Source organism: Bidens hawaiensis, unplaced genomic scaffold (assembly GCF_021521415.1).
Source record: "Bidens hawaiensis isolate Kalapana, Puna unplaced genomic scaffold, B.hawaiensis_p1.1 tig00064860_1, whole genome shotgun sequence".
NCBI classification, from domain to species: domain Eukaryota; kingdom Viridiplantae; phylum Streptophyta; class Magnoliopsida; order Asterales; family Asteraceae; genus Bidens; species Bidens hawaiensis.
The window spans coordinates 1-22,853 of NW_027501572.1; the positions used below are offsets into that span (position 1 = coordinate 1).

The window sequence follows — 22,853 nt, forward strand, 5'->3', positions numbered from 1 at the left end:
AACGGGTAATCTGTTGCCCTAATTCATCATCTGCTTTCATTGATTGATTGATTGAGCTTTAGGTTTAATTAGAGTTTTGATTTTGTTTATGATTGATATTTTAGCTTCTGATTGTGATATCAGGAGTTAAATTGTTTCATTTTTGTTGCTAATTTATTAACTGAAACCTATTTAGATAGCTTTTGATGATAACACACTTCACATTTACTGAAAGTCTCAAGACTCTTGTGCTCAAATCATTGAATTTCTGCATTTAGATGACTTAAAACTGCTTGATTTGTGTTGTTTTGGAGTTCAAACTTCCTCTTGTTAGTGGCTTTGGTTGCTAAAGTTAATGATTTCCATTTAGTCATTGTATAGTTCAATCTAACCTATTCGGCAGCTGTGTCTTGACCTTATGTACGATTCTACCCGGTAGTAGTTTAGTTCCTGTTTTTTGCTCTCATAAGTCATCACTTAAGTTTATAATATGCATGTCCGGCTCTAGGGGGAGTAAACTCAAGCCAGAGCTTTAGGCCCCCACTTGGATAGGGCCTCCAACATAGACCAAAGTTAGACCTTCAAATGATCAAAATGATTCTTAGGTTATTTGAAAAAACAAACATATTCGTGATTAGTTGTTTTGCCTTGTAACGAAAAAATTCGGCAAAGGCCCCGAATTCTCGTTTCGTTTTAGACCTCCAAAAGGGTGGGGCCAGCCCTGAATTAATATGCTGGCAACTGCTTCTGTTCATATATATGACTGCTTGTATAGCTGTATAATGTTCAGTTTGCATTTCTATTGAGATGTTAGAAATACAAGATGATTTGAAATGTTGTATTGTTAACTACAGAGAGGTCACTTCTCCAGAATTGCTATACTTTTGATTATTTTTCACTTTTTTTATATAACCACGGGTTCATATTGATTGTTTTCTTCTCTAGATTGCTTGGTTATGAGGGGCTTGAAGTTATCAATCCCGAGGGAGGCACAGATGATGCTGAGGTTGAAGCACAAAGAGGCAGATGGAAGCAAGAGGTGAAGTATAATAGTTCTCTCAAATATTTCATAAGCTCATTGTTTAATATGTTATTATATTTTCTGCAGGAGCGTGACAGTTACTGGAGGTCAATGCAGAAGTATGTGGGAGCTGATATCACATCAATGGTGACTCTAACCAGTCCTCATATTTGAGCCCATGACAATGCTGCAAAAAATGGCAGAGTTTGTTATCTTCACAAATATTCTTCCTATATGTCGCTCGTTTAACTGTTTACTACTGTACATTAAGACATCGTTATTTATTTTTTTGTAGTTGATGGAATATTCCCATCTTTTGGAGCTAGCAGATGAATGTGAGGATCCATACATGCGATTAGTATATACAGGTCTATCATTCTATTATCCATATCATGCATATATATATTTGAAAAAAATATGAAATATTTGAAGTTAATGGTTGTTATAATGTTTACAGCATCCTGGTTTATATCGGTATATTATGCTCTGCAACGAACCTGGAAGCCATTCAATCCTATTCTTGGTGAAACCTATGAAATGGTTAATCATTGTGGCATCACATTTATTGCAGAGCAGGTTAAACTTACAATTATATATACATATAATGTCAAGAAGTGACTAATACTTGGCTAATTCATACTAATCAGGTGAGTCATCACCCTCCCATAAGTGCTGCACATGCTGAAAAACGAGCATTTTGTATATGATATAACTTCAAAGGTCAAAACCAAGTTTCTTGGTAACTCACTTGATGTATATCCTCTTGGAAGGTAAATTGAGCTTGTCAATTTAACATTTTAACTGCTTTGTCTTTTGACTTTGTTTTCATATTGTTTTATCGTGCTTGTTTCAGAACTCGTTTGAAACTAAAGAGAGACGGGGTGATTCTAGAATTAGTGCCTCCACCTACAAAAGTCAACAATTTGATATTTGGAAGAACATGGATTGACTCACCAGGGGAGATGGTGTTGACCAATTTGACCACTGGAGACAAAGTTGTCTTGTACTTTCAACCCTGTGGTGGTTTGGGTGCGTATCTTAACATTTTACTGTCTTTTCTTATTATAATAAAAAAGTTAACCTATTTAAGAGAAAACTGCACAAATGGTCAGACAATAGGGATAATTTGTTCAATTTTTTCTAATATCAAAATGATATCTTTTTGCAGTGCTGGTCGTTATGAGGTGGACGGTTATGTATATAACTCTGAGGAAGAACCAAAAATACTAATGACGGGAAAGTGGAACAAGTCTATGAGTTATCAACCTTGTGATTTGGAAGGTGAACCACTTCCAAATACTGAACTGAAAGAAGTAAGCTTTACCATTTATAAGCATAAAGATTTTTATAATATTATATTTTGTGGATTAACAGTCGTGTTAATTTTTTGTGGAATTTGAAGGTTTGGAGAGTTGCTGAGAGCACCTGCAGATGGCAAATTTCAGTATACACATTTTGCACATAAAGTGAACAGTTTTACAACCGCACCAAAGAAATTATTGCCATCGGATTCTCGCTTACGACCCGATAGATATGCACTTGAAACGGGTGACTTGTCTAAAGCTGGTTCAGAAAAGAGCATGTGTGTACCTCTCTCTCTCTCTCTCTCTCTCACACACACACACACACACACATACATAATAGACTAAATAGTTTATTGATCGATTGATAGTGTATAGGGTTACAAGGGTAAATTTATTGACTGTGTTACCATAATTTAAGGTACGGGTGTGCATGGGTTAGTTTGGATCGTTTTGGCTCAAACTGAATAATATGCCAAAAATTTAGTTTTGTGTTCAGAAACCGTTATGTTTCGTTTTTACGTTTTCAGTTTTCAAATTGGTTTGGCTCGGTTTTCGGACCTAAATTGTATTTATTAATTAATGATCAATAGATTGTTACACATTTGGAACTAAAATTATTGGTTACATCACTTATTAATTTCTTATAAATGCCCTTGAAATCTGTTTTTTCGTTTCGGTTTGGTTCCAGCCGGTTCAGTTTTTGGTTGATATTAAAACTGAAACGATAAACCAGTTTTTAAAAAACTTAAAATCAAGTCATCAGTTCTTTTATTGGGTTTGGCTATTTTGGTTCAGTTACGTCGGTTATTCCGGTTACGGTTTGGTTTATTTTGGGTTCGTTCGCACCCCTAATTTAAGTATAATATTAATAGTAGTAATAATATCCTAAGGTAATAATAGTAATCCAATGTGGCAGACGGTTAATGCTTTGCTCATTGCCTTTTCTTATAAGATTGGTTCCTTTTCATGTATACATGATTACATGTTTATCATATTGATTGATTTTAAACGGGTTTAAAATATAACATAGAAAGGTAGTTAAAAATGAACAATTCAAAAACGTCTGAAAGTTGTTCGGTGTGGTTTATATTTAATGCTTAAAATCTCATATTTGAAAAATTACAAGCTAATCGTCTAACTGACCCGACCTGATACCACAAGTTTAATTTTTTTACTAGTCCATCCTATTTTGCCAATGATGTGTTTAAAATTAAACATAATGTTGTTTTAACAGTCTTGAAGAGAAACAGAGGGCGGAGAAACGGTGCGAGAGTCAAAAAGTCAAGAATTTGTCCCAAAATGGTTTGACCAGACTGACCAAATTGCCCCTACACCGTGGGGTGATCTGGAGATTTACGAGTACAACGGGAAGTATACTGAACACCGAGCTGCTGTTGATAGCTCTGGCACGGTTGAAGAGTGAACATCAACACAACAGAATTCAACCCGTGGGCAATTTGGAAATGTTGCTGAAACCAGTTGAAGGATGTTGATTTATATGTTACTTATGTTTGTTTGCTACTACATGTTTGGTGACATGTTGCTGCTACAATTTGGAAATGTTGCTGCTACATGTTTGTTACTTCTAGTTTGACTTTTACATAAGTGTTTGTATGATTAGATTCTTTTTTGTTTGATCTTGATTGGCATCATACTTTTATAAGCTGGATTTTTGGTTATTGTATCTGGTTTGGTGACTTAGTTTATTAACAATAATGCGCTTTTAAATGTACCTTCAATATCCTCATAAATTTGACATTACTGATAAATGCTGGTAATACGGGACATTACTTGCAAATATAGTATCTTCATGTATCAATTCATGGTTTTGTTTGCACTATATTAATACAAAAGAAGGGGTTCATTTATGAGGAAGACGAGGATGACCATTCAAAGCTTGTGATGTGAAGGGGTTCATTTACAAGGTAGACGCATTCGAGTGGACTACAAACACCATACATATTGCCTCTTACACTTAATGAGGCGGCCTGAGGGTACACTGGCTTCATTTTCTATAACCCGGAAACATAATTCACCGAAGATCTAATGTATGATAAAAGATGGAAGACAAAGTTAAAAGACTAATGGTACGGGTCATTTTCAATCCTTGAAGGGTTTCTACATGGACAATCCTCCTTCAAGGGTGAAGGAGGAACATCGTGCCCCCCCCCCCCCCCCCCCCAAATACCACGCATGACCATGGTCATTCCCACACTTCGGCCAATCCTCCAATCAATATTTTTTGTTTTTTCACCTTTCTTTTTCATTTCTAATTTTCTTAGTAAATAATCATTAATAATGGTGGTGAATTGTGGAGAATGAGAAAAGGATGAGTTAGCATTGAGTTGATGCAAACGTGGTGAATGATGAAAATGAGAATAAAGAATCATAATGAATGATCTACTCAAGAAGAATGCACTGGTAGTTTAAAGCGTCCACAACAATAATGGATTCTCGAAACCAGTCACGCCATTCACTGTCTCAACACACACACTTTCTCTCTCTCTACCAATAAAACTACATATATACGAGGGCTAACACACGAAGTCACCCCAACAAATTACACCACCAAACAAAAAACAACAGAAGAACGAGCCTAAACCAGGCTAGATACGTAAGTCGAAGCTACACCGGTCTTCCCACCTCAAAGAACGAAAACCCACATGGTTACTAATACACAAAAAACCTAATACTTTAACCAAAGAGCTCGGATTGTGATCTGGTCGAATGCAAACAAGGCTTCCAAAGGCACCATATCATCATAATCGTACTCAACGCTGTGTTCCCGAGTCTCATTTAAAGAGGGGAGGGGAAGGAAATGAGAAAAAAATGAGAATGAATCATGTTCCAGAGATTTTTTAAGGAAGGGAGGGGAGGGGAGAGAAAAAGCTAGAAAACTTAAGTCAATACCCATCCTTCCAAATCGGAGAGATTAGAAGAGAAAATGTTTATGTATAACATTAACTACCTATTAACTCCTACATTTTCTTTCATTTTCTTCTATTTTTCATTAAACTCGGAAACATGAAATGAAGTGATTATTTTTCTCCCCCTCTCTTTCTTTTCTCTTTCAATTCTCATCCCTTTCTTTTCTCTGTTTAAATGAAACTCGGGACACAGTGTAAATCTCACCGACAGCAAGATTTACGATGGCCTTATTCTTTGGGACCTAAACTTATTGAGATGTTTTAGTTGACCAGGGTTTTGAAAACCAAAAGCACTGCAGCGTTTGAGAGAGAAGCAATGGCGGTGATGGAGAAGCTGAAGATGTTCGTGGTTCAGGAGCCCATTGTTGCTGCCTCATGCCTCATCGGTGGCTTCGGTATATTATTATTATTCATCTACACCTACACTATAATATTATTATCCTGCTATGTAAATGTAGGATGTTGATTTTATCAGCTTCAACTTTTGCCATTAGTTGTTTATCAGCATTTCGTTTCAATTTAGTTTAGTTTAGGTTACCTTTTTCCAGTTTTCATCTCAAGTATCATGTTCAGTTAGACTTGGGATTTTGAATTCAGCTAGGGGATTATTAGGTTTAATCAATGGCAATCATATACCTAATCTAACTCTTCTCTACAGTATTCTTTCTTTGTTTTTCTGAATCATACATCTATCGCGCAACGGTTTGTTTTTTAGAACGGCTATTTTTTTGTATTTTGGCTACCACACTCTCCAAATTTGGAGGGCCCCAATGCCCAGACTATGTTCTCTTAACCGGGCCCCACGCTGGCTTCATAGTTTGGCTTGGGCGTAACACACGGTGGGACGAAAAACCGGGTGGGCTCAGGGTTCAAACTGACAACCTTTGCACAAGGCCTAGCTCAAATCCTTCATTGCCAATATCCACCCAAAAGTGACACAAGTGGATTCAAACTTGGGTCTTCACTAGAAAACCCAAGCCTCCTATCACTAGACCACAAGTGGGGGATGCGCTGGTTTTGTTTAACTACACAGTATTATTTAATCTTCTTCTCTTTTTTTTTAATTATAAAAAAGCAGTTCGATTGGTTAGAAAGGAGCTGGCCCCAGACCCCTTGCCGTCACGCCCAACAATCCAATGGCACTCCTGCCCTTCGGCGCCCTACCCGTTTTGGTGTTTGTCACCCCATAACACTCAGCCTTATGTATAGTGGGAGCTTTTTGCATCATGTAACAACATATGCTATCTTATTGCTGTCATCTTAGCATTCTAATATCAAGTAAATTAGGTGTTCATAACATGATCTTCTTATAAACCTAATTACTGTCAGCAATTGTCAACATAATCTTGTTATTAATATAATGTTTACTATGAATTTTAGGGCTGTTTCTTCCTGCATTTGTGAGGCCTATGCTGGATTCCTTTGAATCAACCAAGCAACCTTCTCAAGTGAGTGCACTACACATGTTGTTTTAACTGTTAATTAATTCAAGCTTCATTTTGATGACATAATGGATTATTGCAGCAGGTTGTTGCAGGTAAAAAGGAATGATATATACTTCTACTCTTTGGTATTTAACAAAGAAACTGAGATCTGTGTTAAATAATGATTGTTGTTGTAATCTGTACTCTCTTTTACCATGCTTCATAGACCTGGTTTAATAAGATTATACTGTAAACTATAATTTTTAACTTCTTGAACAAAATGTTCCACTTGTTTCTGCTTGAAAGCATGTACATGTCTTAATAAAGGCAAAGAAAATGATAACTAAACAGGACCGGTTACTTAACTTCATGAATAGTCAATTGATTACGAAAAGACAAATATGCCCTTATAAAATAAGCGAATAAAGATCAAAGGTATAAGTTACGGGGACAAAACTGTAATGTAACAACATAAACATTCATTTAGCATTTCCATTATCTTTAACAACCCATTGTCTATTATTAACCTGACCTCTTGAATTTCTTCCCCTGTACTTGTTTCTTGGAGCCGAGCCTCTATGATTACTGCTACCCGGATTAGACACACCATCGCTTATTTTAGATTCAGCTGCTTGTTCACTGTTGAAGGCTTCTTTATCTGAGGCATAGGTGATGGCAGCAGGTTTGTTTCTTGGTCTCGAGCCTCTACGATTACTGCTACTCAGCTTAGAAACACCACTGTTCGTTTTAGATTCAGCCGCCTGTTCACTGTCGGTGACTTCTTTAGCTGAAGTGGCACTGGTGACGGCTAGTGGGCGAGGAAGAAACATTCCGGGCATCAAAACTTCACTCTTTTTTGGCTCAATCAAGCCATTGTTCTCCTGCTGCACCTTCAGAATGGCCTCAAATTTCTTCCGCCTTATGTTTTCTGAATCCGTGTTAAGAAGCGTATCATTTTCTGTATCTCCGGCTTTCTCAATATTCTGAGCGTGAAATCCATGACAAATGAATATTCATAGATTATAATAAAATTTCGACAAATGATATCAAACTTTAGGTAGAAACTATATGCATGTAAACATCATAACATCAAAGTAACAAAAGTTTTATTATTTCATCATATGATAAACATACCAACTGAGAATAAGCTCCCACTAAACCGAGAACGTGTTCAATGTCTTTAGCATGGAACACCTTACGACACACGGGGCAAGTACCCATCGCGTCTTCAGTTTTTCTATTTTTACCTGTATAATAACAGTTAGTCAGATTCTAAATTCAACTCAATATATTATAGTTATAAGTTATAACATATGTGCAACATATAATTCTCGAATTGATCATATCATTATCACCTGATTGAGTTTTAATCTCATGATCAGTTTCTTTGTGCGTCTGGAGCCAATTCCACCACCTTATTATACATTCACTGCATTCAAGTTAACAATAAGTGTATGAACACAGGTGTTACTTGTTTCACAAGAAACAAAGATAATTAATTACCAATGGAAGCAATGGAAACACGACATTAGTTTCATAAATGGTTGAGCATCATCCAATGCATCATCTTCAACCAAAGGAGATAAACACAGAGGACAGTCTCCATCTGGGTGGTTCATGCTTGTAAGCTTCTCCACCGCTTCCTAGCAAAACAAATTAGAAAATACTAATCTTATTATTAAAACTTGAAACAGCTAAAGTGCGTCTAAACACTATCTCCTATAACCCTTTGTATTACAGCACATTATCTGAGAAAACATAATCAGTTCAATAAACGCACCAGGCATGAGGCACCCCTTATTAACAAAACATTACCAAAACGGATTACAAATATTTAAGGGTAAATTACAATTTCCGTACTTTATCTATAGGGTAACTTGTAGATCGTGCCGTTTAACTTCACAAAACGTCCCTGAAGTTAATATGTTGTCACACTTTTCATCCTTTTCACTAACTGATATTAACCTTTTTCTGTTAGTTTTAGAAAATTACCATTTTGTCCTTTATGTGAACCGTGAAGGGTAACTTGCAGATGTTAATACAGTGTCCTCCACTCCTCCCAACTTCAACAAGTACAAAACAAACATCCCAAAAGTTCATATGTTGTCACTAATTAATGCTGGCCTTTTCTGTTAGTTTAAAAAATGATTATTTCTCCTTACAACTAAAGAACGGCATGTGTCGTTTTTCAAAAGTATTAATTCTAATGGAAAATTGTCATTTTTAACAAGAACTTTTACAATTATTAGTCCTTTAGCTGTTAGAAAAAAATTATCATATTTAACAAAAAAACTTTTACCAGCCGGTGTAAAGAACAAAAAGTGTGACAGCATATGGGCTTCAGGAACGTTTTCTTGTACTTATTGAAGTTAAAAGACACGATATGCAAATTACCATATCCATAAAGAACAAAATCTGTAATTTATCCGATATTTAAGTTGTGTAGAGTTGATAATTACCTCGCAAAGTGCTACAAGCATCAAACTTGAAGAGAGTTCACGGGCCTTGTTATGGATACTGGTTATAAGCTGCTTTTGTCTTTGTTCATCTAGACCCTTGGAATCTATAATCATAATGTCAGGCGGTTCATCGGGATACTGCAACAAAAAGTAGAAATTTGTTAATGAAAAAACTTGTGCAAAAAGATTTACAATATCAGAAAAGTCAGCCCCGTTGACCCGTACAGAGTCACTTAAAAGGGATTCAGACAATCCGCAAGCGTAAGGATGGTAAGGTTATTAAGAAATACCTTGGAACTTGCTCTTATCCCTATAACTGCCTCCACAAACTGCAAAGGGAAACAGAATCAGTGTTTGAGATCTTATAACTGTCGGAACAGATTGATTCATATATTTGTGCAAACGACAGCAGACAATTAAAATTGGATGTTAAAATACAGTAACTAATGGGAAATCAATTCAAATTTAATCGTATTTTGTTCTCATGTAGGGTTTAATTTTGCGCATGAAACCGGACCAAAACAAAAACCAATGGTTTGGTTTTATGTTTATGTAAAGATCGAATTCGCATTTCGGCATGTGATTAACAAACGTAAAAAACAAATTTATAGATTTCTCATTTCTTATTTTTTATTTTGAGTAATTTATAAGAATTAGAGAAATATATATATAACTTGGCATATTTTAACCCTAACGTATAATAAGCAATCAATTAGTTATTAATCAACAAAACGATTTCGGCACAAATTCATTATTTTAGGCCAAATTTATGTTTTTGGGTCCAAAATTTTCAAGCTCAAATGGCAAAACCGAACAATTTTAAAAAATTCAAAAGGCAAAGGTTCAGTTTTGGCTGAAAACCGAGCCAAACCGAAGATTGCAGACCCCTAAAACTTATAAAACCGAACAATTTTCAAAAATCAAAAAGCAAAGGTTCAGTTTTGGCCCCTAAAACATAATTCAGCATTTAAATATCTGATGATCCACCCAATTCCCCTAATTGAAGGTACCAAAACCCTAATTCAGTAAGTTACTCAAAAGTAATAATAGAAGCTAAGTGTGCAACAAGTGAGTTTAAAAATAAACAAGTACCTGTTGAGAGGAAACATCTGCGGTTCTGGGTTTAATAAGAAGGTTGAGATGAGGAGGGTATTGCTGGATAACTACAAGACACTCATCGCCGTAAACGGATTCAGCAGCCTCCACTTCCATCAACACCTCATTCTCTTCGGCCATTGATTGATTGATTGATTCTTCAACCCCAGATCATTGGGGCTTTGGCGGTCAAGAGTATTATTATTATTATTATACTTATATCAATTCAACAACCTCTTGCTTGGTCGGTCGCTTATTTTACTGTGGTTACTAACTTATGTTTACCGACCGAGTTTGCGTTAATGGCTGGTTTTTCTTTACTTTGTTTGTTTGTTGTCAAATTTTATTGAGGTTACTCATAATTAGAGTGATCAAACTTGTCTTACCTATCATTGCCGGGTCCGCTTAGTGGTAAAGACTAGATCCAGTTGCAATGTTTTAAAAACCGGTATTTTATTTATGTCGGAATGGACTAAAGAATTGTTCAACCGGTTGAACGAGGTCATACCGGAATGTTCAACCGGTTGAATAGTTTACCTTATAATTTTCTATAAATATAACTTTAATCCAAAAATAACCTAAAAGTAAACGATTTTATAACAAAAAATAATCCAAAAGTTATTCCATATTAAAAAAATAATGCAAAACCACTCAATTTAAAATAAAAATAGTCCTAAAGTTTATACTTTTAATTGTTGATTGCTGGGTTAAACGTAATTTTGAAAAAATATGGGCCGCAAATATCAAAATTTATCGGATATAAAACCGGTTTGCCGGTAAAACCCGGTATTTTAGACAAAAACCGCCGGTACAATGTTATAGCAAACCGACCAAAAATACTGAACTCAAAATATCGACATGCTGTGCGAAATCCGATTTAACTAGTTCAACCAGCCGTTTTAAACCGGTTATAAAAAAACTACCCAGTCGTCGACCCTATTGTTAATATTCGAAATGAAACTCATAAGGGAGAAACCCCTTACCACAAGGCGTATGGCATGATTGTCGAAGAAGTATGAGTGAGAACAATTATATTGTTTTAATCCAAGTTTTGTGTTCCCAAGTTCATTTAGGGGGTATTTTTTCTAGCTTTTTTAACAAAGCTTATACTCTGTTTAGTTTTTTTTTTTATAAAATAAGCTTAACTTGGTGTTTGGTTTAGCTTTTTAAGCTTATGCTTATTAGTTTATGTAAGTTAATTTAAAAAGCTTAACGGGGTTAATGAATTCGGGTTTAATTGCAAGTGAAATGAAACCACATTGACGAAAATCGCAAATTTTAAACCATTAGACTAAAATCGCAGATTTAAACAAACTATGAAGACGAAAACCGCAGTTTACTCTTTGAAAAAAGTTATAAAGAGGTAAACTAAGAAATCATAAACACCCCTAAATAATGACTATGTTAATACGCAATCCGTTCTTGAAGAGTTTATTCTTTTGGTTTTTAATAATAGTTAATTCGTAAAAAGTCAAGTTTTGGCAACCCTAGCTTTTGGACCATCTGAAAAAAAATATATTGAAACCTAAAATCCTTGCGTTAAAAATACTCTATCTCAAACTTTATTAAATTGTCTATTGATTTTAATTATAAGATTAAAGCTACTTTTATCATAACGGTCCTTTACCTAGAGTGACGTACAAACACGAATCGTATAGTATGGCATGTCTTTATTTGGTTATACCAATAATATTTTCCCTTAAATTGGTAAGAATATAACTATATAAGAATGCAACATTATTGATATTAATTAATAAAATCATATATATAATTAAGTCGTTTTTAAGATAGAAATGTTGAACTATGGAAGCAGTCTTTCTTTGGGGATACCATTCACAATTTTAGAAACAAAATTACAATATGATTTGGAAATAAATACAATTGAACAAAATCTTACAATAAGTCCAAAATGGTTAAAGTTGCACATGTTACAAGTAGAGATGATATTGTTACACGCTTGACACGATTCCATTAAAACATACTAGTGTATTCTCAGAAAGTATATTTGTATCCAAGGGTACAACAACATAAGTAGTGGCTACATTGTCGAAGGGTGAGTTTGAACAAAATAGTTAAAATTGCACATTTTATAAGTAGCGTTATCATTTTCGTATTTGACTTTACATGAATAAGTGCATGTCACTTAAAAAGTTGAACAAGAAATATGTATATACTAATGTGCAGGTTGTTGGAAATAACACAAAAGTCAGATAAGAAGTGATTAGGAGAGAGTAATTAATGTTTGTGATTCTAAATCGGGCCCTCCGAATACACATGTATAAGGACTCTCTAATGCATATTCTATTTGAAATACAAACCTACAAGAACCATATAAGTACTTATAAATATTGTTTTATACGTGATACATAAATAAATTCACAAATAGATAACCATATAACCATCCGTTCTGTCACTAAGTCTATATGCGCTATTTATTAAGGTCCTATTTTCTTTCTACTTAGTCTGTGCATGATGTAAACTCGTAATAAAATAAAATTTCAAAATGTTTTCATTTTAACAATACCTAAACTCAAAATAAAAATAGTGAATTCCACTTTTGTGACTTGATACAACTTCATCCAACTTCTTTCATGAAACCAAGAATATATGCTCACATAAATTTCAGGATAAAAAGAAGAATAAAATCAATTACACCTTACAAGATGCTTACATGTCTTTATACTTTTCTTTGCCAATAGAAAAAAGTACAAGTGTCAATCTATAAATAGTTAAAAGTACAGGGATCAAAGTACAAACTAACCCATACCAAAAATAACCCCAACTTATTATTATTTTTTTATTATTATTACATTCCATCATCTTCTTCTTCTATATAATATCTCCCATTGCGGCTAGGGTTTCACCTTCACCTTCACCTTCACCTTCACCAAACCATAATCTCTGTCACACTTATCTTCAAGATAATTCAAGGGGTTTTATGGGTATTCGATCTTGATTACAAATGACTATCAAGAACTGAAATCAGGGTTCTTATTTCTTATAAAGACTCAATCTTTACTGAACAAATGGCCACTATGAACCCTTTTGATTTGCTCGTTGATGATGACAACGATGACGTGTCACAGCTTGTGCAGAAGATTGCTGCTTTGCCGGTGAAGAAAGCACCGCCGCCTGCCGCCGCCGCCGGTAAAGCCGCCGTGCAGCCGGCTAAGCTTCTGTCCAAGCCGCTTCCTCCGGCTCAAGCCGGTGAGCTCTAAGTTTTAATAAATAATATTAACTAATTAAAGATTGATTTGGGAGTGTTTGGAATGTTGGTTTAATTTGGTTATTGTTGTTTAAAGTTAAGTTATAACAAACTTAATTTATATTTCTTGATGTAAAGTTATGATTTTTATTTATGGGTATGTTTGGAATGTTGGTTTAATTTGGTTATTGTTGTTTAAAGTTAAGTTATAACAAACTTAATTTATATTTCTTGATGTAAAGTTATGATTTTTATTTATGGGTATGTGTGCTACTTGAAGGTTATTATATTTATTTATTAGTATTTAGAATCTGAATCAATTTGTCATATTTGTGGTGTTGAAGGGTGTAACAAAAATGACCAAAAAGGTATTGAAATTAGTCTAATTCAGGATTACTCAGGTTAAATAACTTTCAGTTGATTAATTTTAATAGTTTAAAGTCAACTACTTGGTCTCTAAATGTTACACATAATCTATATATCAAAACATTAGAAACTGGTTATTATGATTTTAAGTTGCAACAATCGGATAATCACTTTTAAAATTTATTGGCTTGTACTTAAGCAATTCTATATAATATTTTTAAATGACACGTTTTGCACCTTGTTTAACCCTTATATGTGCATATTGGATCAAGATTGCCTATTTGTTTAACATTGTTGATTAAAATCTTAGTATTTTGCTCTTTTATTTAAGTAGTGAGAGGAGCCAAAAACGAAGGAGCGCGTGGTGGCCGTGGCGGACGTGGGTACGTACGCGGCGGCCGTGGAGGTGGTGGATTTAACCGAGATTCAACCAACGAGGGTTCGTTTGGTAACCGTGCAAACTCTGGTAGTCAAGGTGGTATTGAAGAGTCTAATGGAAGATCTTTTGAGAGACGTGGCGGTTATGGCGGTCCTCGTGGTGGTTTTCGTGGTGGTCGCCAAGGTTCTTTTGGTAACGGAGACGCGGAGGATGGTGAACGTCCACGTCGGCCGTATGACCGCCGCAGCGGGACAGGCCATGGGTAAATTCTTGTTACATTTTTATTTTTTTTATTTTTTAATAAATTATTATCAATAACATTTTGAATCTTAAAAGTGAACTCTTTAAATGGACTACAATTTTCTTTTAAAGAGCAACTACATGTGATATGTTTGATTACATGTCGGTAGGCTTGTAAGCAAACACGAACAGGACATGTTCGTATTCGTTCATTAACGGTATAAACAAATGGTTCACAAACGAACATAACTGAACATTGATGAACGAACATAAATGATTGAAAACTGTTTAAAAATTAACGCGAACATCAATCTGTTAAGAAAGTTAATAAAACTAAGCTAATTTGTGTTGGGTGATATTCTAATTATATTAAAGTAGACTAAATTGTAGTGGACATAGAAATATAAAAGAATATAAAAATTAACTTTAACTAACTTACGATAATAATTTTAAATGAATGAACATAAACAAACGTTCATATTACATAAATAGACGAACGAGACATTGTTCATGTTGGTTCATTTAATTAGATGAACAAACACTGTTTGTGTTCGTTCATTTACCATATAGACGTTTTCTGAACGGTTTACTTACAGTTCTTTGAGCGTTTGGTTTGCCCACATGTCTATGTATTAGCAATTTTGTTGATTTTTTTTGTTGTGTATTTAGGAATGAGTTTAAACGCGACGGAGCGGGTCGTGGAAACTGGGGAACTCAAGCTGATGAAATCAATCAGTAATCTTTTCTGCTTCCTATATTAATAATCTTACATTTGTTTTTCTTTTTAAATAACTTTTATTATCTTTTTGTCACAGTGAAAGTCAAGAAGTGGTAGTTGAGGGAGAGAAAACCGTGGCTTCTGAAAAGCCCGTGCTCGAAGAAGAATCAACCGAGGTCAAAAAGGAGAATGCTTCAAATGAACAAGTTGAAGAGCCCGAGAATAAGGTAAAGTTATGATTTTTATTTGCCCGTTGTTAGAAGTGGAAGCAGACATTCATGACGCAAATTTGTTATGCAGGAAATGACCCTTGAAGAATATCAGAAGGTTCTAGGAGAGAAACGGAAGGCTCTAGAGGCACTCAAGACTGAAGAAAGGAAAGTGGAAGTTGACAAGGATCTTGCATCCATGCAACAATTATCAAACAAGAAAACTAATGATGACATTTTTGTCAAACTGGTAACTAGTTTATGGGTTTGTTGAAGGTGTTATTTTGAAAGCTTTTAAACTGTACTAGTTTAATTTTGGTTTTGTTTTATAGGGTTCTGATAAAGATAAACGCAAAGAAATTGCTGAAAAAGAAGAGCGCGCTAAGAAGGTAAGATATTAATTATTTTATATTTGCTTTTGTGAATTTAATTGCCAAATAGTTTTATTTATGTTATTTTTTGTTACAGTCGCTGAGCATCAATGAGTTTTTGAAACCGGCTGAAGGTGAGCGTTACATTACCCCTGGCGGCCGAGGTCGGGGACGTGGGGGTTCTAGGGGCGGTGGCCGGTTTAATCAAGGTGGTGGTTTCAGTTATGCAGCTGAAGCTCCCAAGATTGAGGACCCGAGTCACTTTCCCACTCTAGGTGGGAAGTGAGGCGGTCAAAAGACTTTTATCCTGTCATCTGCATTTCATCAAAAAGTTCTAAAAATGGCAAGTTGAAAATGTGTTTGAAAAAGGGTTATTTAAAAACTTACTGCGTCTTGAACTGTAAATTTCTTGTGTTTCCATATGGTCTCTGTTTGTGTCGGTTTATGTTTATGCGTTTTGTCACGTTTAGAGGTTTTGAGACGTATGAGACCGATTAATTTGTGGTTTTGAGATACGCTTGTTTCAGTTTTGTTGTGAAATAGATGAGTGACGATTTTAGTTCTTTCTACGTTTGCTTCATCTATTTGATTTGCTCTTTGTCCTTTATGGTTGCATTTTGTTTCTTGGTAAAATATTGATTAGTGATTTGACTATATGCAATAATGCAAGTCTATCATGTTATACGTACTTAGGGCTGGCTAATTGTGTCTTATCATGTTTAACAGGTTAAAGATGCCGTGATAATATCAAACATGAAAACGACTCGTTTTACACTTGGCTTTAGTGGTTTAAGCACGATGGATATATGTTTTATGTATCAAGGAGAAAGGATGAACCATAGCATCCTAATTTTACTTATTTTAAAAAAGTATAAAATTACATAGTATATTTTTTTGCATATTTTTTTTGCTAAACATGTCATATCGTTTATTAAACAGAACCTGAGACTTAAAGACCTCACATCTTACCAACACTTTCATACATACTATTAGACCCTGAAGCCCAATTGTAGAGATACTAATTGATTTAAGGGTCTTGAGACTTCAGTGAATATTACAAACATCTGATTGATTGGTTGGTGGTCTTTTGTGGGAAAACAATCAACTGACATTATCAGTTGTTTGGTCATCAGCAGTTTCTATACACTTGATCATACCATTAAAGCCTTCCAACAGATCAGTAGATCAGACCGTGTGCATATAAAACGTCAGCAGTTACTATAAATCTGATCATACCACTAAAGCCTTCAACAGATCAGTAAATCAGATCGTGTGCATATAAATCGACGTCTCACGTTAGTTGGTTTGTTTGGCCAAATCTAGTCTTGACCAAAAATTTCCGCCAAATAAATCAATAAATAAAAACCTTAATCATGATTCTTTAAGTCAGAATAAAAACAAATTTGTGTATTTTTGACATAACATGGTGCATGGTAGAACCAGAAACAGAAAACATTAACTAAAGAATCCTTGAACTTTATACAATCCAAACAGTCTGAAAATAAAGAAAGTAAAAAAGAATCCAACCCTAACATAGGGATAATACTTGTACACTGCCACCACCAAATACAACCCGACCACTAAGAGCAGCATCCACTGTTCTGCGACACGGGTTGACCACGAATGTTGACCGTTGGAGGCTTTGAAGCATTCAAAGACGGTTGACTAGCCATCCTACATTTACGCAAACCAAAACATTAGTTATTTGTAAACCCCATTTGACCGTTGACCGCTTTGACCCATCATGTTAATAATATCACTTACCTATCTTTGATGGATGCAGTCATGGCCATGAAAGCCTGTTCAACATTGGTTGCATCTTTTGCACTTGTTTCCAAGAAAGGAATTCCAATTTCATCAGCAAATGCCTGTTTAATATTAGAAAATAAATCATTCATTTTATTTTTATGAAATTAACAAACTGTAATCCACTTTCAGTTTTTCTTTACCTTGGCGGTTTCAGTTGAAACAACCTTGTTTGCAACAAGATCACATTTGTTTCCAACAAGAATCTTGTTGACATTCTCACTTGCGTATCGGTCAATTTCACTTAGCCACTGTTTAACATTATTAAAACTCTCTTGATCCGTCACATCATAAACCACCTGAAAAAATACAATGTTTCACTATTCCTATTAATAAAGTGAACTCTTTTAGGTGACAAAGAAAACCGCAAGTAAACCACTTACAATGATGCCGTGGGCCCCTCGGTAGTAGCTGCTTGTGATTGTCCTAAAGCGTTCTTGACCAGCAGTGTCCCACTAAAAATGAAATCATATTTTTTTTTGTTGATAGTTAATACAATATATATGCCTACTTATACATCTAACATGGAGCAACAAGATCATAATGATATAAACCGATATAAACTTACTATCTGAAGCTTAATAGTCTTGCCATCTTGCTCCACCGTACGAATTTTCTATAATAACAAGCCTAAAAAAGGTCAAAATCAAACTTCAAGATCCTAATTTTAATTATCAATCCACAATAAGAAATTTTGACTTACAAAATCAACTCCAATGGTGCTTATGTAACTGTCCAAATAAGAATCATCCTATAACAAGTTGAAAACAAAATACAAGAAAACTTGTCAACATCATTCACTCACATGTGCATCAAGAAGTAGTCAACATATGCAATCTTGATCTTAAAAAGCAAGGATCCATAACTTTTAGTCGGTGGGGGCAAAAGGTCATGTATGTCAAAAATGAATTGATCAAATAATGAATAATTTATTTGAGTAAGCATGCTAAAATTAACCACAACCTAAAACTATAAATCTAATGAATCCAAAAGAATATACCAAGGACCAACTAAAACGATAGGACACCAAATAAGAATTCAATCTGCTATCTTTTTGGCTTTCTTGGCAACTGCTCGAGATATGAAGTTAGCAATTGGATTCAACTAGTGACTTCTAAAAATGTATTATTGTGAAGAATGACAACTACAATATTACGAAATACAATAAATCAACAATTGTTGGTAAAAAAACAAAAAATAAAACAAGTTAATTAGATTAAGCAACAATAAGCAAATAAAACATTTCTTTCTATTTTTAGATATAATGATTAGTTTGTACTTATGCCTAAAGATCGCAAGAAGTGTTCAATTTGCTTATTTTGCGTAACTTCGTTAATTTTTACAACTCGTTGATGATCGGTGAGCATTGTCAATCTATCATACTTTGTCAATAACAAATTTCCAATAGGGAGTAGTTTGAAGCCAATCGCTAACCTCAAGCCTCAAGTAGTTGCCACGCAAGCCTAAAAGGTAAGCCAATTGAATTCTAATTTCATGTTGTTTTAGTTGGTTTGTTCGATATATATTTTAAATTCATTAATTTTATAGTTTTAAGTTGCGGTTAACTTTAGCATATTTACCAAAATACACCATCATTATTTGGCCGGTCCGCTTATGACAGATCTGGCCGATTTTGATCGGTCCACGTTTTCCCTTACTGACAAAATATATTGGATTTGCCACCGTAAACTAGCATGAATATTTAATTGAAAGCATACCAAGAACACATACAAATAAAAAGGTATCTTAAGAAGGTAATATCTAATCGTGGAAAAAACAAACTTGGTACATAATTCAAGCGCACTTACAGCAAACCTCAAAAGCAAACATGACTTTCCTACACCCGAATCTCCAATGAGCAAAAGCTTGAATAGGTAGTCACTGCCAAAGATGATGATAATGACAGTCAATAAGCACATTTTATGAGACCACGTGTGGTTATTCAATTTAAAAGAAAACAACAAATCCAAAGACACTATTTCATGTAGACATTGTAAATATGGATTAATAAGGATACGAATAAAACAAATTTTTTTTAAAAAAAGTATAACAAGAATAATTACAAGTATACAATCAAAAAATAACAAAACGTTTATTTTAGAATGATTTTAAACTTATTTTTGAAGAAAGCGTAGAACCTTTTTAATCTGTATTTCAAAAAAATTTACTTCACATAAGGCATCAGCAAACGCTACCACATAACAAACACTAAAAAACCATAACTACTCACATGAAACACTTAAAAAGCTACTATTATAGCACATCTTAATTGCTTTCTAAACGACAAAAAGACAGAAAAAAGCCTCCAAAAGAACAATTATGTGATGCTCTTAACACCAAAGAAATTTAATTTCTAGACGCGACCTATAAAATCTTAAAACCACTTAAAACCAATGTTTTCAGACCCGGCCCGGACGTCTTACCGGGTCAAAGGTCGGACCGACCCGGGAGGGCGGACCGGTGTTTGACCCGGATGACGTCATAAATAATATATTTACATTTTATATATAATAGAGTTGATAATTATGGAATTTTTAAGTTTTATTGAAATTTTGAAGGGTCAAATATGTAAAGTAGAGATAAAATTTTTTAATAAAGTACTTAATTGCACATTGACTCTCTCTCTGCATTATTTTCCCTTAACCCTAAAAGGCCATCTTCTACATCACTGAATTCCAGCCGCCGCTATCACCCAAATTTCGCCGGCCGCCGCTGCTCGTAGGACCACCGCCGCTCACATCCACCATTGTTCACCATCACTAATGATAATAATCTTAGATCCGCCATTATTATAGCTTGCAATATCTTCTTTTTCTTCTATTTTTCTTCTTTTTCTACTACCACTCCGATCGAAGATGACGATGATATGAAGCGGCCATATGGGCTTTGAGTTTTGATGGTTTTGATTTTTTTCTTAATTAAAAACTTTTAAAAATAGTTAAAAAAACGCTTTTGCCGGTTGACCCGGCTGTTCACCGGGTCCGGTCCGACCGTCACCCGTCAAAACCGGCTGGGTTTTTTGAAAACGGGTTAATTACTGCAGCCCGGACCGGTGTTCTTACCGGGTCCCGGTCCGACCGGTCCGACTGGCCGGTCCGGGTTTCAAAACACTGCTTAAAACAGAATGAAAAGCACGTGAACCTGAACGTCACTTAAAAACTCTGCTTCCCATAAAGATAAGATTATAACTTAATAAAAGTTTGTCGTATCCTAATTATAGAAGTTAAACCATTAACTTACGCCGAAAGCATTATCCTTTTTCACCAAACTATCAGGCAACCATTAACGTCTCAGCGTTTAACATCAGGCATTAACGCTGCAAAATCAAACCCCATTCACACGTGCACGGTGCACCCAGCATACAAATATTAATACATAACATGATTTTGCAGCAAACAATAAATTCTCAATTTTGACCAGCACCAACTGCTGCCTGCTAAAATAATATTCTGTTTTTTAATAGCATCTGATAAGACCTAATTCAATTTCACATTTTTCACATAATAATTATGCTAAAGCAAATAACTACAACAACTGAATCAAGACTATGAATTTGTTAGTCAATAATATGTGATCTAACATCCTTATGACCCGATCCAATTATAATCAAACCCGAATTGAAAAAAAAAATAAAATCCTAAACCCTAACTTATCAATATAACAAAAACCATTAGAATCTAAACATCCACATCAAATCAACAAATCTAGATCCAATTAAGCGAAACCCTAACTAGCGAATTAGAAGATCCGATCGAGAGAATTGATTTGAAGATGTGTGATAAGAATAAGAATAAGAACTTACTACTCAGGAGTCATGGTGGTTGATTATGAGAGATGAGGAGGTTGTGTGCCGGAATATACCGCCGGAAGTTGAAGCTCCGATTAGAGAAAGAGAGAATTGGGGGACACGCAAATGAAACAAAGAAGCAAAAGACATTTGGAATCGGAGATCCGGGTATATATATATCTTCTACATACACAAAGTTATTATTATTATTATTATTATTATTATTATTATTACTATTATTATTTTCTTTCTAAAACGACCAACAAAAGTTTTTATTAACCAAAAATATGTTTCGTCGACTCTTTCATTTCCCGCATACTGGATATACTACATATGGGGAATGCACGTTCTGTTTTGCTTGTGGCATCAAGGTTGGTGTTATTTTCATTTCTGCTTATCAAATTAAAATTTTTACTTTTTTCAAAACCTGATTATTCCATTGAAATGCATAATTAGAATCGAGCCTTTCTTTGTTGACCAAATTTATTTTTATGCTTTTAACATAGAAATGTTGTTCCTCATCCAGTATCCAACAGTCTAACTCCATCGATTCTAACCAAAAGCAAGCTCAAATCACATTAGGGAGTTGCAACATCCATACTATTATTCTCTCTCATTCGGCCAACTCACAAGTTCATCGAATTCATCTTGGGTCTTGGGTTTGCTTACATCATTGTGCAAATCACATCAAGGTAACCAAGTTTCATCAAGGGATTGACTCGTTAAGTAACAAAGTTCAAATTGGGTCTCGGTTCATCCCAAAGGGTGCGCTTAAGGCAAAAAGGATTGCTTATTGTTGTCTAGTTTGCCTATGAAGTTCAACAATAGTAGATCAGGCCCTTTAGAGTGATAAAGAACAAAACCTTATAGTAATTAGGCAATGTGAGTAAGTTCATGTAGAGTCCATGAGAATATCATTTAAAGGCTGTAAAGCACTTGATCATGTATGTCAAAGGTACAACTAACTATGAAATAAAGTATAAGATATTTGCATGTGGAAATCTTATGTGATACAGTGATAGTAACTGTTTAACTGATAGTGATGACGATAAAAGTACATCAGGGAATGTGTTTTATTACAATGATTTTATGATTTCCTGCCATTCTCAAAAACAACAAGTTGTAGCATTATCTTCTTGTGAGACAGAGTTTATGGATGCAAACTCTACAGCTTGTCAGGCTTTGTGGTTACAAGGGTTGATTGAATACAAGAAAAACTAGGGATGGCAGTGACACCTGAATCCGATGGGAAAACCCGAAATCCAACATATTTGGGACGGGTAATATCTGTCACACCCCGACCCAAGGCGACGGAACATGTCGGGGCACGATGGATTGCTCAAGAACACAATGAATATATTGAAGTGACAATATTTAATCAACTGATTCATTTCATTCAATCATCAAAACTAACACAACTTGTCCATGCAAAGCAACACAAAATACAAGGAAATAGATTGTTCATGCTTCTAATAACCTAAACGGTCTCAAAATAAAATAGTGTCTTCAAACTTTAATCAACCAATAATTAAACCTGTAACAATGCATAAAATATATTTGGTC

The 22,853-nt window shown here is 34.8% G+C and overlaps 4 protein-coding genes and 1 pseudogene across 5 annotated transcripts; 3 read left to right on the top strand and 2 right to left on the bottom strand.

Moving 5' to 3' along the window:
* The first annotated feature begins 811 nt into the window (after positions 1-811).
* LOC143604355 (oxysterol-binding protein-related protein 3A-like) lies at positions 812-3,777 on the top strand (annotated as a pseudogene). Its single transcript, XR_013148275.1, has 9 exons — positions 812-1,018; positions 1,088-1,208; positions 1,296-1,368; positions 1,458-1,576; positions 1,648-1,770; positions 1,854-2,033; positions 2,169-2,313; positions 2,403-2,582; positions 3,539-3,777. The product of XR_013148275.1 is annotated as an oxysterol-binding protein-related protein 3A-like (transcript).
* Positions 3,778-5,524: 1,747 nt separating this feature from the next.
* LOC143604351 (uncharacterized) lies at positions 5,525-6,924 on the top strand. Its single transcript, XM_077080860.1, has 3 exons — positions 5,525-5,626; positions 6,612-6,679; positions 6,759-6,924. The coding sequence occupies exons 1-3, from the start codon at positions 5,548-5,550 to the stop codon at positions 6,780-6,782; spliced, it is 171 nt and encodes a 56-aa protein (XP_076936975.1). The 5' UTR covers positions 5,525-5,547; the 3' UTR covers positions 6,783-6,924.
* A 97-nt stretch (positions 6,925-7,021) lies between these two features.
* LOC143604350 (uncharacterized) lies at positions 7,022-10,388 on the bottom strand. The gene is made up of 7 exons (XM_077080859.1): positions 10,207-10,388; positions 9,405-9,443; positions 9,115-9,252; positions 8,159-8,298; positions 8,011-8,084; positions 7,790-7,902; positions 7,022-7,638 (listed from the first exon to the last, which is right to left on the bottom strand). Exons 1-7 carry the CDS (start codon positions 10,348-10,350, stop codon positions 7,135-7,137), a joined length of 1,152 nt encoding a protein of 383 aa, XP_076936974.1. The 5' UTR covers positions 10,351-10,388; the 3' UTR covers positions 7,022-7,134.
* A 2,658-nt stretch (positions 10,389-13,046) lies between these two features.
* On the top strand, positions 13,047-16,213 carry LOC143604352 (RGG repeats nuclear RNA binding protein A-like). The gene is made up of 7 exons (XM_077080861.1): positions 13,047-13,416; positions 14,115-14,421; positions 15,069-15,134; positions 15,215-15,344; positions 15,418-15,576; positions 15,659-15,715; positions 15,795-16,213. The coding sequence occupies exons 1-7, from the start codon at positions 13,236-13,238 to the stop codon at positions 15,981-15,983; spliced, it is 1,089 nt and encodes a 362-aa protein (XP_076936976.1). The 5' UTR covers positions 13,047-13,235; the 3' UTR covers positions 15,984-16,213.
* An 839-nt stretch (positions 16,214-17,052) lies between these two features.
* LOC143604353 (ras-related protein RABD2c-like) lies at positions 17,053-21,458 on the bottom strand. Its single transcript, XM_077080862.1, has 8 exons — positions 21,306-21,458; positions 19,312-19,384; positions 18,207-18,254; positions 18,072-18,119; positions 17,887-17,958; positions 17,647-17,802; positions 17,462-17,565; positions 17,053-17,371 (listed from the first exon to the last, which is right to left on the bottom strand). Exons 1-8 carry the CDS (start codon positions 21,317-21,319, stop codon positions 17,278-17,280), a joined length of 609 nt encoding a protein of 202 aa, XP_076936977.1. The 5' UTR covers positions 21,320-21,458; the 3' UTR covers positions 17,053-17,277.
* Between the last annotated feature and the right edge of the window lie 1,395 nt (positions 21,459-22,853).

Bases quoted from the DNA above. Each gene is read 5' to 3' on its own strand.
- LOC143604351 (XM_077080860.1), top strand. From the start codon at position 5,548: ATGGCGGTGATGGAGAAGCTGAAGATGTTCGTGGTTCAGGAGCCCATT. The intron at 5,627-6,611 runs GTATATTATTAT...TATGAATTTTAG, and splicing joins ATGCCTCATCGGTGGCTTCG to GGCTGTTTCTTCCTGCATTT. The intron at 6,680-6,758 runs GTGAGTGCACTA...TTATTGCAGCAG, and splicing joins CAACCAAGCAACCTTCTCAA to GTTGTTGCAGGTAAAAAGGA.
- LOC143604350 (XM_077080859.1), bottom strand. From the start codon at position 10,350: ATGGCCGAAGAGAATGAGGTGTTGATGGAAGTGGAGGCTGCTGAATCC. The intron at 8,299-9,114 runs GTAATTATCAAC...TTGTTTTGCTAG, and splicing joins TGCTTGTAGCACTTTGCGAG to GAAGCGGTGGAGAAGCTTAC. The intron at 8,085-8,158 runs GTAATTAATTAT...ACTTGAATGCAG, and splicing joins TGTTTCCATTGCTTCCATTG to TGAATGTATAATAAGGTGGT.
- LOC143604352 (XM_077080861.1), top strand. From the start codon at position 13,236: ATGGCCACTATGAACCCTTTTGATTTGCTCGTTGATGATGACAACGAT. The intron at 13,417-14,114 runs GTGAGCTCTAAG...TTATTTAAGTAG, and splicing joins GCTTCCTCCGGCTCAAGCCG to TGAGAGGAGCCAAAAACGAA. The intron at 15,345-15,417 runs GTAAAGTTATGA...TTTGTTATGCAG, and splicing joins TTGAAGAGCCCGAGAATAAG to GAAATGACCCTTGAAGAATA.
- LOC143604353 (XM_077080862.1), bottom strand. The intron at 18,120-18,206 runs GTAAGTCAAAAT...TTGTTATTATAG, and splicing joins GCACCATTGGAGTTGATTTT to AAAATTCGTACGGTGGAGCA. The intron at 17,803-17,886 runs GTAAGTGGTTTA...GTATTTTTTCAG, and splicing joins GAGGGGCCCACGGCATCATT to GTGGTTTATGATGTGACGGA.